The sequence below is a fragment of the Octopus sinensis genome, unplaced genomic scaffold (assembly GCF_006345805.1).
Source record: "Octopus sinensis unplaced genomic scaffold, ASM634580v1 Contig16920, whole genome shotgun sequence".
NCBI classification, from domain to species: Eukaryota; Metazoa; Mollusca; class Cephalopoda; order Octopoda; family Octopodidae; genus Octopus; species Octopus sinensis.
The window spans coordinates 21,622-40,000 of record NW_021834677.1 but is presented as its reverse complement, the minus strand read 5'-3'; the positions used below and the strand labels follow the sequence as shown (position 1 = coordinate 40,000).

The following is an 18,379-nucleotide window of genomic DNA, read 5'->3' as shown; positions in this document are numbered from 1 at the left end:
CGTTGCATCTTCGAGCTCCAAGGGTTTAACTGTCTCATTTGGTTACTAGATATTTCATAACCATCAGTTCTTGGATTGCAAATGCATAGCCTTCAAAGTGTAATATGGTGCAGATGTCACGAATCCAAGAGAGGCTGTACTTGATGTCAATATTTCTGTAGCCCTCAAGTCTTTGGTATGCTGAGTGGCTTACATCCATGTCTTCTTACTGTATGTATATGTCTGAGTGTGCACATGTGTACATGCGCACACACACACTTATACACATGCCAATAGACACTCCTGTATCACTTCACTCTCTTACCATTCAAACAATAATTTCCTCTCACACGCCCATTGAGTATTTGGCCTAATCCACACACATTTGTTCTTGATTCTCTCTTCTCTTTTTATCTATCTCTTTTCCTCTTACCCATTTCTTCCCAGTCTCTCCCAGACCTTCCTTCAGTATCTGATGAAGAGCTATGTCTGAAATATTATACTTTTACTATCTCATGTTTTTCCTTCTTTGAGTGTCAACCTAATTATATTCACTGGGAATACGCCTTGGACTTTTGTTTTTTGTCATTTGTATCTGTTTTGTTATATATATATATTTAAAAAATTTTCTTTTTACTTGTTTCAGTCATTTGACTGTGGCCATGCTGGAGCACCGCCTTTTAGTCGAGCAAATCGACCCCGGGACTTATTCTTTGTAAGCCCACTACTTATTCTATCGGGCTCTTTTGCCGAACCGCTAAGTGACGGGGACGTAAACACACCAGCATCGGTTGTCAAGCAATGCTAGGGGGACAAACACAGACACACAAACACATACATATATACGACAGGCTTCTTTCAGTTTCCGTCTACCAAATCCACTCACAAGGCTTTGGTCGGCCCGAGGCTATAGCAGAAGACACTTGCCCAAGATGCCACGCAGTGGGACTGAACCCGGAACCATGTGGTTGGTAGCAAGCTACTTACCACACAGCCACTCCTGCGCCTTTATATACATATAATGTTTATAAAACGTTGCCGTAACAATGTTACTGTACACACACACAGATTGTTCACCAATAAGTACACTTGAGAAATCGACAGAAACTTAGAAAATTATATATTAACATTTGGCATCTACTTTGCACTGCTGGATGTTGCCTTCGTTGTGGCCGGGAAATCCCCAAAAAAAATTCATGGCAGAGATTTGAATGCAACAAGGGAGATAACTCCATTTACTCAACATCTACAGCTTCACCTTGGAAATATTCGTTCTCGTGGCTGAGCGATAATATCAACTTGGTTTTAAAATTATCCATAATCGGCTGTAATCACCGTCCAGGAAGTTATAGAGAGAGAGGGGACTGTATGCTATAGAGAACGATTAACCCTTTGCTTGACCTCTGTATCGCATGTGATACACTGGACATATTTTCCTGACGTCCATACATCATATATATACTCTTTTACTTGTTTCAGTCTTTTGACTGTAGCCATGCTGGAGCACCGCCTTTAGTCGAACGAATCGACCCCAGGACTTATTCTTTGTAAGCCTAGTACTTATTCTATCGGTTCTTTTGCCGAACCGCTAAGTGACGGGGACGTACACATACCAGCATCGATTGTCAAGCGGTTGGGGGGGACAAACACAGACACATACATATATATATATACGACGGGCTTCTTTCAGTTTCCGTCTACCAAATCCCCTCACAAGGCTTTGGTCGGCCCGAGGCTATAGTAGAAGACATTTGCCCAAGGTGCCACGCAGTGGGACTGAACCCGGAACCATGTGGTTGGTAAGCAAGCTACTTACCACACAGCCGCTCCTATGCCTAGTCCCAATTTTTTTCCCAACCAGTTGAGTAACTTGGGTCGCAAGGAAGGAAATTTTTATATTACTCAGAACGTATGAAACAAGGGATATCTAAAAGTCTGAAACTGGACGTTCGGAACAAAGTTATGAAAATGTTTCGGATAGGCAGAGTGTTAAGCTTAACTAAGCGAAATATTCTTTTCTAATTTAGGCACAAGGCCCGAAATTTTGTGGGGAGGGAGCTAGTCGATTAGATCGACCCCAGTACACAACTGGTACCTAATTTATCGAGCCCGAAAGGATGAAAGGCAAAGTCGACCTCGGTGGAATTTGAACTCAGAACGTAAAGACAGACGAAATACCACTAAGAATTTCACCCGGCGTGCTAACATTTCTTATTTCTTTATTGCCCACAAGAGGCTAAACATAGAGGGGACAAACAAAGACAGACAAAGGTATTAAGTTGATTACATCGACCGCAGTGCGAAACTGGTACTTAATTTATCGACCTCGAAAGGATGAAAGGCAAAGTTGACCTCGGCGGAATTTGAACTCAGAACGTAAAGACAGACGAAATACCACTAAGAATTTCGGCCCGCATGCTAACATTTCTTATTTCTTTATTGCCCACAAGAGGCTAAACATAGAGGGGACAAACAAAGACAGACAAAGGTATTAAGTTGATTACATCGACCCCAGTGCATAACTGGTACTTAATTTATCGACCTCGAAAGGATGAAAGGCAAAGTCGACCTCGGCGGAATTTGAACTCAGAACGTAAAGACAGACGAAATACCACTAAGAATTTCGGCCCGCATGCTAACATTTCTTATTTCTTTATTGCCCACAAGAGGCTAAACATAGAGGGGACAAACAAAGACAGACAAAGGTATTAAGTTGATTACATCGACCGCAGTGCGAAACTGGTACTTAATTTATCGACTACGAAAGGATGAAAGGCAAAGTCAACCTCGGCGGAATTTGAACTCAGAACGTAAAGACAGACGAAATACCACTAAGAATTTCGGCCCGCATGCTAACATTTCTTATTTCTTTATTGCCCACAAGAGGCTAAACATAGAGGGGACAAACAAAGACAGACAAAGGTATTAAGTCGATTACATCGACCCCAGTGCATAACTGGTACTTAATTTACCGACCTCAAAAGGATGAAAGGCAAAGTCAACTTCAGTGGAATTTGAACTCAGGATGTAACGGCAGACGAAATACCGCTATGCATTTCGCCCGGCGTGCTAACGTTTCTGCCAGCTCACCACCTTAAAAGCTCTTACAATACTGCTCACCTGGAAATGGAGATGGTAGTGGTACACCTCAAATGTGATAATATAGTATGTTTTTTTTTGTTTTTTTTTCACATAACGATAACAAGGTCATGTTGTGTTGTGTTGAGTTGTGCAGAATATAGTGTGTATGTTGGACTGACATCCAACGATGTCAGTCCAAGATGAAGATTGATTCAACACAATTACACAAGAATAAAGTCTTCAAATTTATTTACAAAATAACAAATGAAATTAAAAAATTGTAGAAAAAAAGTTTAAGACAGAAAAAAAAGTAAAATCAACAGTTAGTGTTCTTGGATTTCGTCTAATAATGGTACTGTCCCTCCACGAGAGGGGACGAGAGAGATAGAGAGAGAGAGAGAGCGAGCGAGAAAGAGAAAGGATATATATGTATATATATTATGTAATTAGTTTAAAGTGTAAGAACTCTCTCGATGTTGGTTCTTAAAAGAGAAACTGTTTGTGAGTATATATAGAGACAGGTGTGTATGTATGTGTTATGGATATTTGTGTGCATATATACATATGTATGAATGTGTGTGCACACACGTGTATGTTAAGTAATTACTGTAAAATGAAGATACCTGTCAGTTGGTGTCATCTGAGACTTTAGTGAAATTGATTGAAAGACACTCCATTAGTTACTGATTTGAGACAACTACTTTGTCAATCTTGTTGGGTAGCTATAGGAAGATTAGCGTGTGTTTGTGTGTGTGTGTATATATATATATATATGTCTTCATTGAGAATAATTTAAACCCCTGTTATGCCGGAATTTTTATTCCCTAACAAACAAAACTATATATATATATATAATATATATATATATACTAAGTAATTAGGGTTCAGCAACGATTTGCCTCACCACACACCGAATTTAGAAATAGCAGTCTTGGCTATTCTTTGCTTTGGTTTTACTGGGATCTCCCTTTAAAGTAGAAAGAATAGCCAAGACTTCTTGACTGCTATTTCTAAATTCGGTGTGTGGTGAGGTAAATCGTTGCTGAACCCTAATTACTTAGTATTACTTAAACTTACCTTGAATTGGTCTTTTACATGCCGAATTCTACTTGGTGAAATTACTGATTACTTCTTAATTAATTAATTTCACCCTTTGTTATTTTTTATATATATATATATATAATATATGCATATATATATATTCACGCGCTAGTTTTTCCATGTTTTACACACACAAAAGACTTTAATGTACATATACCTGTTTTTTTACTACTCACAAGGGGCTAAACACAGAAGGGACAAACAAGGACAGACAAACGGATTAAGACGATTATATCGACCCCAGTGCATGACTGGTACTTCTTTAATCGTCTCCGAAAAGATGAAAGGCAAAGTCGACCTTGGCGGAATTTGAACTCAGAACATAGCGGCAGGTGAAATACTGCTAAGCATTTCGCCCGGCGTGCTAATGTTTCTGCTCGCTCATGGCCTTTTTTATGTACATATACCATTAGGTTAGTGTCTGCAGTGTATTACATTTAAACTAAATTTAAAGCATATTTATTATTTTTTTTATTTTTTATTATCAATAAAAAGTATCTAGCAGTAAATATATGACAGATTATATTATATATACATAAACACACACACTCACACAGATGTACATGAAAGTATATATACATTAATATATACACCGAAATACAGAGACACACACACATATATATATATTTCTTTACTACCCACAAGGGGCTATACATAGAGGGGACAAACAAGGACAAACTGATTAAGTCGATTACATCTACCCTGGTACTTTATTTATCGACCCCGAGAGGATGAAAGGCAAAGTCAACCTCAGCGGAATTTGAACTCAGAACGTAACGACAGACGAAATACCGCTAAGCATTTCGCCCAGCGCGCTATCGTTTCTGTCAGCTCGCCGCCTACACACACAGATATATAGTTTTACAGAGATACATATATATGCACACAATTATGCACACTTACACACACGGACATATACGTATATATATACACTACTGGGTTTTCTTGGTTTTACTTATAATTACTTTTTCTGTTCATACAATTATTATTAAAACACGTAACTGCCCCTCCATGCAAATATACATACATACATACACACACACATCATTATCGTTTGCCCTCCATGCTGACATGGGTTGGACCATATATACAGACATATAAGATACCGTGTACATTAAAACACATTAAGAGGCTTCCATCATAGGAAAGCCTTGTGCTAGAAAGAACAGTTAAAAATTCAAACCACTGTGGTTTAGCGGAGCTACAGATACTTCTCATTTCTATGCCGTCCGCAACTGTCGGCGAACTGATGTCCATGACCATTGGCGAGCGGATGTCTGTGACCGTCGGCAAACAGTTCTCTGACCATTGGCAAACAGATCTCCGCGACCATCGGCAAACAGATCTCTACAACCGTCAGTGAACAGAGATGCACAACTGTCAGTAAACATTCTGTGGTTTGAATTTTTAACTGTTCTTCTAGTGCAAGGCTTTCCTATGATGGAAGCCTCTATGTATGTATATAGTCTATTGGCTAAATTTTTTTGCACTAGGCCATAGGTAATAAAAAATTTATATAATTCTTATTACCCTAATATTATTTATACATACATACATATATATATATGCACACACACACATAAAGTGGACCCTTTGTGAAAAACAAAACCTACTAATTTTGAGGGATTATTTTTATATCTAAGAGCAGCTAAATTTATGCAGAACTGATAGATATAAGGTAGATAGGTAGAAAGTGTGTGTGTGTGTGTGTGTGTGAGTGAGAGAAAGAACAACGAAAACACTCTAGCAGTGTTCAGCAATGAAATGGTCGGCAGGTTATTGTTACTGTTGTAAAAAGAGTTTGATATGTAAAGCAGACGATTGGGAGTCCAATATATCATTATCTAAGTCTGCCCTATGTTTAATTAGAACAAATTAGCTGAGAGAGAAAGAGAGAAAGAGAGAGAGAGAGAAGTTTAAATAAACAAAACGAAAAAAAAAAAAAAGGAAAAAGGAAACCATTTCTTGAAGGGTGAGAATAAATACGAAGTGGTGAGTATTAACTGGTTTCTTCCAGAGCAGTCATCAAGTCTGTCATGGTAACCTCCTCAATGTCTCCGCCACCACCGTCACCTTTCTCCGTCTTGAACTGTTGGTGCCAATGTTTGGTAGGGTTCTGTTGTTGCTTGTGGAATGTTCTCACTGAACCTTTACCGAAACAGATGTTTTTAGGAATTCTGGAATAGAATGGCAAAAGAAAAAGAAAAGGAAAATGACATTACATTCGACTTTAATCGCTGATCTAACACCAAATGTCAAATCTCTGAGCTAAAGATGCTGGACTCGTAATCCTGGCCTGGGAATCAAACTCACTACCTCATGATTGTGAGTCTGATGCTCTTGTAGTGAGTCAAAGAAGCCACATTTCATTATTGCGGATCAGCACAGTTGTGTTGGCAATGGCAGCCAATCAGAGCTGGTTGTGTACCTATAAAAGCAGCAGTCATTAGCCCAGCAAGAGGAGTGCTTTTGACAGTCAGTCAGCAGAAGATCTCGACATGACCATCATCAGCGAAGAGCTGCACAACCATCAGAGAACAGATGTCTGCGACCATCAACGAACAGATCTCCGCAACCGTCGTCGAACAGACCTCCGCAACCGTCGTCGAACAGACCTCCGCAACCGTCGTCGAACAGACCTCCGCAACCGTCGTCGAATAGACATCCGCGACGGTCGGCGAACAGACCTCCGCAACCGTCGGCAACAGATGCCTGCGACCATCGGCAAACAGATGCCCGCGACCGTCGGTGAACAGATGACTGCAACCGTCAGTGAATAGAGATGCACAACTGTCAGTAAACAGATTTACACAACCATCAGCGGACAGATCTTGATATTTCACACCAGCCTTTGTACCACCGGCTATTGCCTGTTCATTTTTCTTACTTCCTTAGCACTGCAAACTTCTAACCTACTTGTGCAATTGCAACTTTTCATGGCTTTCCAGACACCTCTATATATATGCTCACTTAGCTCGGCACTTGACAACAATCCCAAATAAATTACCAAGCTCTATTAACAAACATGATTTCTGACATTTACTTCTTCAACCCACATTATACTGGGACATATGTTACATTCGAACACGCGAAAACCAACTTCGTTACAAACATTTAAAACTATTAAATTGGTGACAACTCTAAAAACGTTACACTGGTGAACTGCTTCACTACAAATTATTACACTCTAACCACTGAGCTATGTACCTTCACATAGTTAATACAAGCTGGTCTCTAATGATGACTCTCTAGACCAGTGGTTTTCAACCAGGGTTCTGCCAGTACAGTCCAGGGGTTCTGCAAGAAGTTACAAAACTGCTAAAATCGGCGGTAATTTTTAAGTCTCCTGTGCAGATATGTGTGCATAAGACTATTAAATTATTGCACAGGGGTTCCCTGAGCCAGTGGAATGTTTCCTTGGGGTTCCGCTCCAGCAAAAAGTTTGAAAAGCACTGCTCTAGACATTGACAATTACTTACTTGTTATATTTCTTTGTGGTGGTGGTGGTGGTGGTTGTTGTTGTTGGTGGTGGTGGTGGTGTTGCTGTTGCTGTTGTTATTTCCATGTTGTCCACTTTACTCTCCGTCTTATCTTCTGTCTCTGCCGTTACACTTTTACTGCAACAACAACCAAAACAACAATTGTTAAACAGTCATTTAATAACCGAAAATCTATCACCAAAATCAGACTTCAAGCATTTTAGAAAGGGAGAAGTCATTCTATTGACCCCCCAATATATCACTGGTATGAACGTTAGCACGTAGGGTGAAATGCTTAGCAGTATTTCGTCTGTCATTACATTTTGAGTTCAAATTCCGCTGAGGCTGACTTTGCCTTTCATCCTTTCAGGGTCGATAAATTAAGTATCAGTTGCATACTGGGATCAATCTAATTGACTGGCCCCCTCCCCCAAAATTTCGGGCCTCGTGCTTAAAGTAGAAAAGAATATATCACTGGTATGTGGCATCACTTGCGATACAGAAACCTATAGAAACATTCAATCCACACTACCACCACCCTTATCATAGTGTGGTAATAATTTGGTACTACAAGTAAGTTAAGTTAAGTTAACTTACTTGTAATACCAACTTATTACCACCTTTAACACTATAATAACAGGAGTGTGCAACTAATTGTTGCCATGAAATTGTTTCTTATGCAGGAAATACAGAGTAAGAGAGAGATGCAGGGATAGAGAGGGAAGGAGAGAGAGAGAGACAGAGGAAAGCGGGATGGGAGAGGCAGAAAGAACGAGGGAGTGTAAGAATGATTGAGTAAAAGCATCAATCTTACCATTTATTTTTCTGTTTATCAAATCGGAAGTTGGCAGGATATTTATGACATTTAATCATGTGTTCCTTCCTGTCTTGAGATGTCTGGAATTTCTGTCCACATGCTTCCAGTAAGCAGCTAAACTGTAACAAAGTTTGGAGATACAATTGGTGAGAAAGAGGTATGGAACAATAATAATAATAATAATAATAATCATCATTGTTTAACGTCCGTTTTCCATGCTAGCATGGGTTGGATGGTTCAACTGGGGTCTGGGAAGGCAGAAGGCTGCACCAGGCCCAGTCTGATCTGGCAGTGTTTCTACAGCTGGATGCCCTTCCTAACGCCAACCACTCTGTGATTGTAGTGGGTGCTTTTTACGTGCCACCTGCACAGGGGCCAGACGAGGCTGGCAACGGCCACGATCGGATGGTGCTTTTAACGTGCCACCGGCACGGAGGCCATTCAAATAATAATGATGATGATGATGAAAATAGAATAGAATTCTGTGTAGTTGTGTATGAAGTCTGAGGAATTATGGAAACATGATTTCAAGACAAAGTCTCTCTCTTTCTCTCTCACACACAGATACACACTTGTATTCTTTCGGAGTCACATTAAAAGAACTTGTGCCAGTGCTACGTGGCTTGCACCCACTCTGTAAAGTGGTTGGCATTAGGAAGAGCGCATCTGGCTGCAGAAATCCTGTCAAAACAGACAGTGAAGCCAGGTGCTGTCTCCTGGTTTGCCAGCTCCTGTCAAACCGTCCAACCCATGCCAGCATGGAAAACAAACATTCAACAATGATGATGATGATGATTCAGCTGGTCCTGATGAAACAGCTTCTGGTGCTATTATATAATATACATTACACAATATGCAGGACTGTATTATTATTATTATTATCATCAATGTCTATAAACATGTGTGATTGTTTATCTTAAGTTGTTGAAACAACTGTAAACCATAAAAGCTATGCCATAAACTCCAATCTTCAATTTATTTATACTGTACAATGGAAATAAACCTCATGGATTTTCTGTTTGCTTGAAACTTGAGTTTCCATGAGCAAAACCCTTTATTATGCAATTTCAAATAGCTGCTGGTTGTTAAGTGTGTCCTGTGGTAAACACCTAAATTGTCTAATCCATCCTTAGTTACTATATATATATATATATATCATCATTTAACGTCCGCTTTCCATGCTAGCATGTGTTGGACGATTTGACTGAGGACTGGTGAACCAGATGGCTGCACCAGGCTCCAGTCTTGATCTGGCAGAGTTTCTACAGCTTGATGCCCTTCCTAATGCCAACTACTCCAAGAGTGTAGTGGTTATATATATATATATATATATAAAGGAATACTAAAAATGGGACAAGAATGCAACGCGTCCAGACAGACAATATGAAAAAGAACAAGGATGGGTCATTTGGAGTTTTCTTTCTTCAGTCGAGTTCCAGATTATTTTTGCAATTTTGGCTGGTTATACTCGAGATTGCTCCAATCTGGCCAGCCCCAAGGAAAAACTAAGCTAAGAGCACTAGATTCCTTGGATGAAAGCTGCGAATGTATATGAAAACAAGGACAGAAAAAAATGGAGAAATGGTATACAAATACAAATGCAAATAAAAGACATTAATAACAGGTGTCTTTCGACTAAGGATGAATTTATGTTTGTGTGTGTGTGTGTGTATAAGTCATATCATTTAACACTGAACCTGCAACAAGCAAATTAGTTTGCTGTTACGGTCTAAAGTGGACTTTGCTTTTCATCCTTTCAGGGTCGATTAAATAAGTACCAGTTACGCACTGGGGTCGATGTAATCGACTTAATCCCTTTGTCTGTCCTTGTTTGTCTCCTCTATGTTTAGCCCCCTTGTGAGCAATAAAGAAATAAACACTACTTCTATTTCGTGTTGACAAATTATTTCAAGGGAGAGAACTTTGCAGATTTAGAATTTACTAACTCGTCTCTTCATCATTTAATGTCCATGTTCCATACTGGTATGGCTTGGTTAGCCTGACAGAAGACGATAAAGTCCAAACACTGCATCATGCTCCAATGTCTGCTTCAGCATAGTTTCTATGCTTGGACGTTTTTCCTGACACCAACCACTCAACATCTCCAACCTGCTACTATTTTCACAGCAACCACCTCCCTTGCTAATTATATTTCCTAGTTAAGAAAAACAATCAACTACTGGGCTTTTAAAGGGAGTCTATTTCTAGTGGGCTCCTAGTAAGTTCTGCTCCAAGTTCTTGGATAGGTTGCCCTCAGTTCAATTACATCACTTGTTTTCATAAATTACACTGAATATAGCATAGGAAATTTATACCCAACCCTTTTCTGCATACTGAACAAAGTAATTTCCCTGAAGATATGAAGGTTGTCTTCTTTTTTACTCATTAAAACCTTTTTCTTTGCTAGATTTACCTTAAGACGTCTAGATTCTAGGTTTAGTTTCCATACCTAGAATTTCCTTTCTAATTCCCCTATAAAAACTAGCTCATGGACATCCATTCTTAAAATTCCCCTATGATGGCCTGTAGGACTATGATGAACAGCAGAGGACTAAACCTTGATGAACTCCTACCATCATGCTAAATTCCTTATTGAAATCATCGATGCTTATTTTAATGTACTGCATATTTGTACATAGCTCCAACAGACTTCACAAGTCATTCATCTATACCTAGTTTCCTGAAATCCCACCAAATTACTGAACACGGTACTCTGTCAAATGCTTTCACCAAATCATTGAAAGCCAGGAATAGTGGTTTATTCTTAGTCAAGTATTTCTACTGTGGTTGCCCCACAAGGAAGATTGCAAACTGTATCTCACCTAGGTCTACTCTATCATGGATCAATAAAATGTGTTAGGTTTAATATTCAAAATTAATGTCTTTATTCCTGTTGTGCTTTTAAATGACAGAACTTTCCTCTTTAGGAATATCTGATCCCCATAGGCCTGTTTGGTAGCACCTGGCCTGGGATTAAATAGGGATTCGATAACACAAACACTCATATCCTTTTGACTGGTTTCAATCATTTGACTGCAGCCATGCTGCAGCACTGCCTTAAAGGGTTTTAGTCAAAGGAATTGACCCCAGGACTTATTATTTGTAAGCCTAGTACTTATTCCTTCAAAGACGTAAGGACACCAACATAATTTGTCAAGTGATAGTGGGAGGACAAACACAGAAACACATAAATATATACATTTATATATATATATAGATATATATAAATAGTGGGCTTCTTTCAGTTTCTATCTACCAAATCCACTCACAAGGCTTTGTCTGCCCGAGACTATAGAAGACACTTGTCCAAGCTGCCATGCAGTAGGACTGAACCTAGAACCATGTGGTTGGGAAGCAAGCTTCTTACCACACAGCTACGCCTACACCTATATATATATATATATATACACACACACACACACACACATCACCTGCGAGGTGACCCAAGAAATTGTTGTATAGTTACCATTGGTTTTTTGCCCGACATAATATCAAACATGACATCATGCCACTCTTGTATATGAAGTCCGAGGAGGTAGGACGATGGAAATATACGGCGACAAGTGGCACAAGTGTTCCGATGGAGGCTGTTGTAGTGACATTCGTAACTGAAATAAGAACAACAATAATCTTACTATAATGAGCATAATATCCGTCTGTCTGTACCCTCTTCACGGCCAAAGGGCCGGACCAATGGTCACGATGTTTTTCGGGATTATGAAGGAGGTAGCCAGGAAGGATTTTAGCGGAAACAATGTGAAAAAGTATGATTATTTTAGGTGGATATTGAGGGTAATTGTTCAGTTTACGAGGGCAAAAAAAAAAAAAAAATTAAGGGGGAGATAACTAATAAAAGAAGCAAAGGGAAGTAATTCAACTTCTTACTACAATGGGCGTTATGTCCGTCGGCCTGTCTGTTCTGTTTTCATGGTCAAACGGCTGGACCAATGGTCCCGATGCTTTTTGGGATTACGAAGGTGGTAATCAGGAAAAAATGTGAAAAAGTATGATTATTTAGTGGATATTGAATTTTGTATTAATAAATCACCTTTGATTTTTTTTGCAAAAATCCTGGCAATGAGGATTAACTCTGGATTCCCCCGCCCTGTATAGTTCGTGAATTTAGAGGGTTTAGATTTGCAATACTATCCCTTTGTTTCCTATCATAGATGGGCAGATTCCTAAAGATTCCGCTCACGCATTCACACCAAACAAGGCACAGGGCCAGACTTTAGATCATGTAGGTGTATTTTTACCCGCTCTGATATTTACACGTGGCCAGTTATATGTCACTATGAGTCGAGCAACAGACTCCAGTAATTTGAAAATTAGTGTCAACCACACAGAAAATATTGTCTACAAAGAAGTTTTGTAATCATATTGATATTATCAAATATAATATCATATTGATATTATATTGAAATTATATTCATAATTACGGAGATGTACTCGCATAGCAAGTGATTTGATCTGAGATCGTGTGCTGGAACGAAAACAATTGCAGCGTGGAAGGTGTTTGTAAGCCATTTAAGAAACACACAAAAGCCGTTCGATTCACTTCAACATTTAAGTTTAATTTGTCAAAATATTTTCGTTGCTAAAATCTGTGACCTGTTCACTGACAAAAATCCGTGCTCAGATTTTTGTCAGTGAACAGGTCGCGGTCTTAAAGCGACGAAAATATTTTGACAAATTAAACTTAAATGTTGAAGTGAATCGAATGGCTTTTGTGTGTTTCTTAAATGGCTTATAAACACCTTCCACGCTGCAATTATATTCATAATTTAAATAAGGAAATTTATGAACTTTGAATGTATATGAGTATAAACAACTAAAATAAAAGTATATCTAAATAACATTTTTTTCTTAATACTTTATATGTAGTGGTTGAAGGAAGCTCTGGCTTTTGTTAACAGTTGCCCACAAGACCATTCATAGTACAGAAACTGGGGACCCATTTCAGTTTGAGAGTGAATCGTCATCACATGTCACTTAGTTGCAAACACATCATACAGCTGCAATAGAATGTTGTATCACCAACAATAATGTGATTTCTCTAAGGATTGAGAGTGTTAATTATAATTTACCTACCTTACTAAGTTATTGAAGGTCTTTTGACAGCCAGCCATACCACAGGGAAACTCAGGGACTCTGTAAATAAAATAATATTAAGTGTACAAACATAGATAGGATAACAATCAACACTCAAGAAATTATCTAGTAATTTACAGTTGCAAGTTCAAATACTGTTAAAGTCAACACTTCAAGTTTTTGTAAAAAAAAAATTTTTTTTTTAATTACCATTCATTTGATTAGACATTGACATTAAAATTTTGGCATCAATTTACAGCGACTTGTGTTCATGAGGGTGTCAAAGATAGCATAATCAACCATAACTTTACCATCACAATCACAACTACCACCATTGGTGATGGTGATGATGCTTATGGTAGCATCACCAATTACCAAACAGTATATGTTTCTTTATTACCCACAAGGGGCTAAACATAGAAGGGACAAACAAGGACAGACAAACAAATTAAGTCGATTACATCGACCCCAGTGCATAACTGGTACTTAATTTATCGACCCCCGAAAGGATGAAAGGCAAAGTCGACCTCGGCGGAATTTGAACTCAGAACATAACAGCAGGCGAAATATGGCTATGCATGCCGCCCGGCGTGCTAACGGTTCTGCCAGCTCGCCGGTCCAATTACCGAACAGTATAACCGTCACCATCACAACCATAATCACCAACATCAACTTCACTGCAACTACCATTACCATCACAACCTCCAATGGTACAACTATCACCATCATAAGCAACCACAAACTGCACCAAAACCATTGACTATTACTGACTACAGTACGAGAGATTGTGGTGACATTGGGTCTATGCAGACACCATGCCCAGTAGCGAGATATGAACATGTTAACCCTTTAGCATTTAAACTGGCCATATCCGGCCAAAAGTATTCTGCCTGTTTTATGTTCAAACAGGCCAGATCTGGTCTCTCACACCAACCCTACAATATCGTTTAAAAAATTAACAGCTACCTCATCAAAATCACATCGCTACAAGATAATGCATGATTAGTTCAAAACAATGTGGATGAAGAAGCATTAATTTTGGCAGAATAATGCGAACACTAAAGGGTTAAATGGAACAAGAAAAATATTAGGAAAATAAATGAGATCCTTACTTGTTAATAAATTCTTCATCGGCCAAAGACATTTGCTTCAGCAAGAGGTTACAAAAAATGTCTCCATCTTCAAATAAACTATCGCCAGGAAGTAAATGGCGTTTCTTTGGGTTCCACTGACAAGAGAATGGTTTGTGCTGCATTGCTGCAATTGTCTATTGTCTCGTCAAATCTAAAAAGTTCGATTTTCTGTACGGAGGAATAACAATAAAAAGGTAAATGCTTCTTGTTTTTTTTCCTTCTTAAAAATATTTATATGGTTTCTGTTCCATTTTTTCAATGGCTTTTAAGATTGAGATGAAGATGAAAATTTGGATACCAACATCAACGAGAAAATAGTAAATTTCATAGCGGTTCATTTTTATAGTGTGAGCGTAAGTTCTAGCGCCACTGTACATGGCAGAGAAACATGATGATGGATATTCAAGCGTACGGTTTGAATATCGTTGCTTTACATCAAACATTTTCTCATTATGCAATACTCAACTTTCTTGTCTCTTTAAAAGTGTTTGCAACACCTTGTAAAAAGAAAACAATAAAAATTGTTAATTGTGGGGGGAGGGGGTCAGTTTTTGTCACGGGGGGGAAAAAAAGGGAAGGAAAAAATGGGTAAGGTAATTAGAGTCTCATTTTGTGTGATAATTACTCGTTTAGTGGATATGTGAGTTTGTTCATTAAATCATTGATTTGGGTCTTTAAAGTTTCCAGAATGTCTGCGGAGATGAATAGGTGAGTGTCATCAAGGTCTTGAATTATAAACTTTTTACCTAGTGTATTTCTGTCATCAAGTTGAAGCAGGAACTGTTTCATAGCAGGATCACATTCAGCAAGGACACCTTTTATCACATTAACCATGGTGAACAGTGTTGTTGTTGTTTAGGGTAGGGGATGGGGTAGGGGGTGTATTTAAACACCAGATTCCTTGAGAATGGTAGAAAACATGTCAGTGAAAAAAATCCTTCAAAGTGATTTCGTAGGGGTTCCAAGAAAATAGAAGACCTGTGAAGGAGAAAATAAGACATATTTTTACAAAATAATAATAATCATTTTTAACAGAGGTACAAGGATAGAAATTGAGTGGGGGGGGGGTAGGTGTAGTCATTTATATCAACTAGTCACCAAGTACACTGGTATTTTATCAACCTTGAAAAGATGAAAGGTAAAACTGATCTTGATGTAATTTGAACTTAGAACATAAAGGCTTGTCGCTAAATACCATAAAACATTTTGTCTGATTTCACCAATCCATCATCATCATCATCATTGTTCGACCGTGGTCGAGACAATGGAATTTACCATGCTACGCCAGACTTCACGGACCATCATGGCATTACGGAGGTCCTGTTGCTGGATGCCTGTATCCCTGGAGATTACATCAGGGTAGGAGAGTGTGTGCCCTCTGGTATTGCGAGTAGATGGCTTCCAGAAGAGAAGAGTAGAAATTGCCACGTTTTCAGCTCTACAACAATGTCCAGCAAACTGGACTCTCCTACCTTTCACAAGAGATGACACAGGTGGTAGTTTCCCATAACCTTATAACAATGGTTTCAAATTTTGGCACAAGGCCAGCAAGTTCAAGGGAGCAGGTAAGTCAATTACATCAACTCCAGTGCTGAACTGGGACTTATTCTGTTGACCCCAAAAGAATGCAAGGTAAAGTCAACCTTGGTGGAATTTGAACTCAGAATGTAAAGACGGACAAAATGCCGCTAAACATTCTGCCTGGCGTGCTAACGATTCAGCCAGCTTGCTGAATAATAATCCTTTCACCTATAAGCACAAGGCCTGAAATTTGGGTGGGGGGGGGATAATCAGTTACATCGACCCGAGTGCATAACTGGTACTGAATTTATCGACTCTGAAAGGATGAATTCTCATTTTATCGGTTTATGTCATTCTTGCTTGGATATCACCTCTCAAACTCTTGTTTGATCATCATCATCGTTTAACGTCCGTTTTCCATGCTAGCATGGGTTAGATGGTTCGACTGGGGCCTGGGAAGCCAGGAGGCTGCACCAGGCTCCAGTCTGATCTGGCAGTGTTTCTACACCTGGATGCCCTTCCTAACACCAACCACTCCATGAGTGTAGTGGGTGCTTTTACCAGCATACAAAAAGTGGGCACAACAGTCTGATCTGGCAGTGTTTCTACAGCTGGATGCCCTTCCTAACGCCAACCACTACATGAGTGTAGTGGGTGCTTTTTACGTGTCACCGGCACAGGTGCCAGGGGAGTCTGGCAGCGGCCACGATTGGTTGGTGCTTTTTACGTGCCACGATGTCTATTTTGAAATATTTTGGTTGTTGTTGATTTTCAATTACAGACTGGCGGAAATCGCGATGTGTTCCTTAACAATTAATGTATCTTGCAGTAAGTTATTTCTCTTAATTAAACCCGAAGCTGAACTGTTTCATCAGTCGTTGAATAAGGTCTTTGGTGCACAAATCTGTCTTTGTTACTTATTGCTATTACACATGCAGGTCTATGCTGAGTTACTGTAGGTCTCTAGAGAGACAGTGGCCTGTGGAGACAGGAGACACACGCACTGGTCTTTGGGGAGACGGATACTTGTCTACGGAGACTATAGTAAGGCAGACAATGGAAAGACATGGGTTTATGGTGAAACAGTCTAAGAGATATACGCATGTCGACAGTTAAGATACTGATCTAGAGAGAGACATATTTTGGTCTTTTGAACGACACATGGATGTCTGTGGTTGAGATTCGTCTATGAAGACATACTGGTCTATGGGAAAAACATAGGCATGTCTATAGAGAGACACGATAGTTTAAGGAGATATGCTGCTCTGTTGAGATACATTTGTCTCTGATGAAATACACTAGTTTAAGGAAAGACATAGGTCTTTAGAGAGACACACTGGACTATGGAGAGAGACATATTTTGGTCTTTTGAACGACACATGGATGTCTGTGGTTGAGATTCGTCTATGAAGACATACTGGTCTATGGGAAAACATAGGCATGTCTATAAGGAGAGACGATAGTTTAAGGAGATATGCTGCTCTGTTGAGATACATTTGTCTCTGATGAATACACTAGTTTAAGGAAAGACATAGGTCTTTAGAGAGACAACTGGACTATGGAGAGAGACATATTTTGGTCTTTTGAACGACACATGGATGTCTGTGGTTGAGATTCGTCTATGAAGACATACTGGTCTATGGGAAAAACATAGGCATGTCTATAGAGAGACACGATAGTTTAAGGAGATATGCTGCTTGTTGAGATACATTTGTCTCTGATGAAATACACTAGTTTAGGAAAGACATAGGTCTTTAGAGAGACACACTGGACTATGGAGAGAGACATATTTTGGTCTTTTGAACGACACATGGATGTCTGTGGTTGAGATTCGTCTATGAAGACATACTGGTCTATGGGAAAACATAGGCATGTCTATAAGGAGAGACGATAGTTTAAGGAGATATGCTGCTCTGTTGAGATACATTTGTCTCTGATGAAATACACTAGTTTAAGGAAAGACATAGGTCTTTAGAGAGACACACTGGACTATGGAGAGAGACATATTTTGGTCTTTTGAACGACACATGGATGTCTGTGGTTGAGATTCGTCTATGAAGACATACTGGTCTATGGGAAAAACATAGGCATGTCTATAGAGAGACACGATCGTTTAAGGAGATATGCTGCTCTGTTGAGATACATTTGTCTCTGATGAAATACACTAGTTTAAGGAA

General features: G+C 39.2%; 1 protein-coding gene and 1 long non-coding RNA gene across 2 annotated transcripts; one reads left to right on the top strand and one right to left on the bottom strand.

Annotated features, from left to right (window-relative positions):
* Positions 1-3,591: 3,591 nt before the first annotated feature.
* On the top strand, positions 3,592-17,451 carry LOC118761738. Its single transcript, XR_004997606.1, has 3 exons — positions 3,592-3,834; positions 17,383-17,386; positions 17,440-17,451. It is a non-coding gene; the product is annotated as an uncharacterized LOC118761738 (long non-coding RNA).
* On the bottom strand, positions 5,797-15,292 carry LOC115230960 (zinc finger protein 511). Its single transcript, XM_029801065.2, has 6 exons — positions 14,661-15,292; positions 13,549-13,608; positions 11,924-12,065; positions 8,455-8,576; positions 7,641-7,778; positions 5,797-6,338 (listed from the first exon to the last, which is right to left on the bottom strand). The coding sequence occupies exons 1-6, from the start codon at positions 14,801-14,803 to the stop codon at positions 6,161-6,163; spliced, it is 783 nt and encodes a 260-aa protein (XP_029656925.1). The 5' UTR covers positions 14,804-15,292; the 3' UTR covers positions 5,797-6,160.
* Positions 17,452-18,379: the final 928 nt, after the last annotated feature.

What these genes read in the sequence shown, in the direction of transcription:
- LOC115230960 (XM_029801065.2), bottom strand. Translation starts at nt 14,803, where the DNA reads ATGCAGCACAAACCATTCTCTTGTCAGTGGAACCCAAAGAAACGCCAT. An exon ending in GATAAACAGAAAAATAAATG is followed by an intron (nt 7,779 to 8,454) that starts GTAAGATTGATG and finishes TTGTTGTTGCAG; the next exon opens with TAAAAGTGTAACGGCAGAGA. An exon ending in ACCACAAAGAAATATAACAA is followed by an intron (nt 6,339 to 7,640) that starts GTAAGTAATTGT and finishes ATTCTATTCCAG; the next exon opens with AATTCCTAAAAACATCTGTT.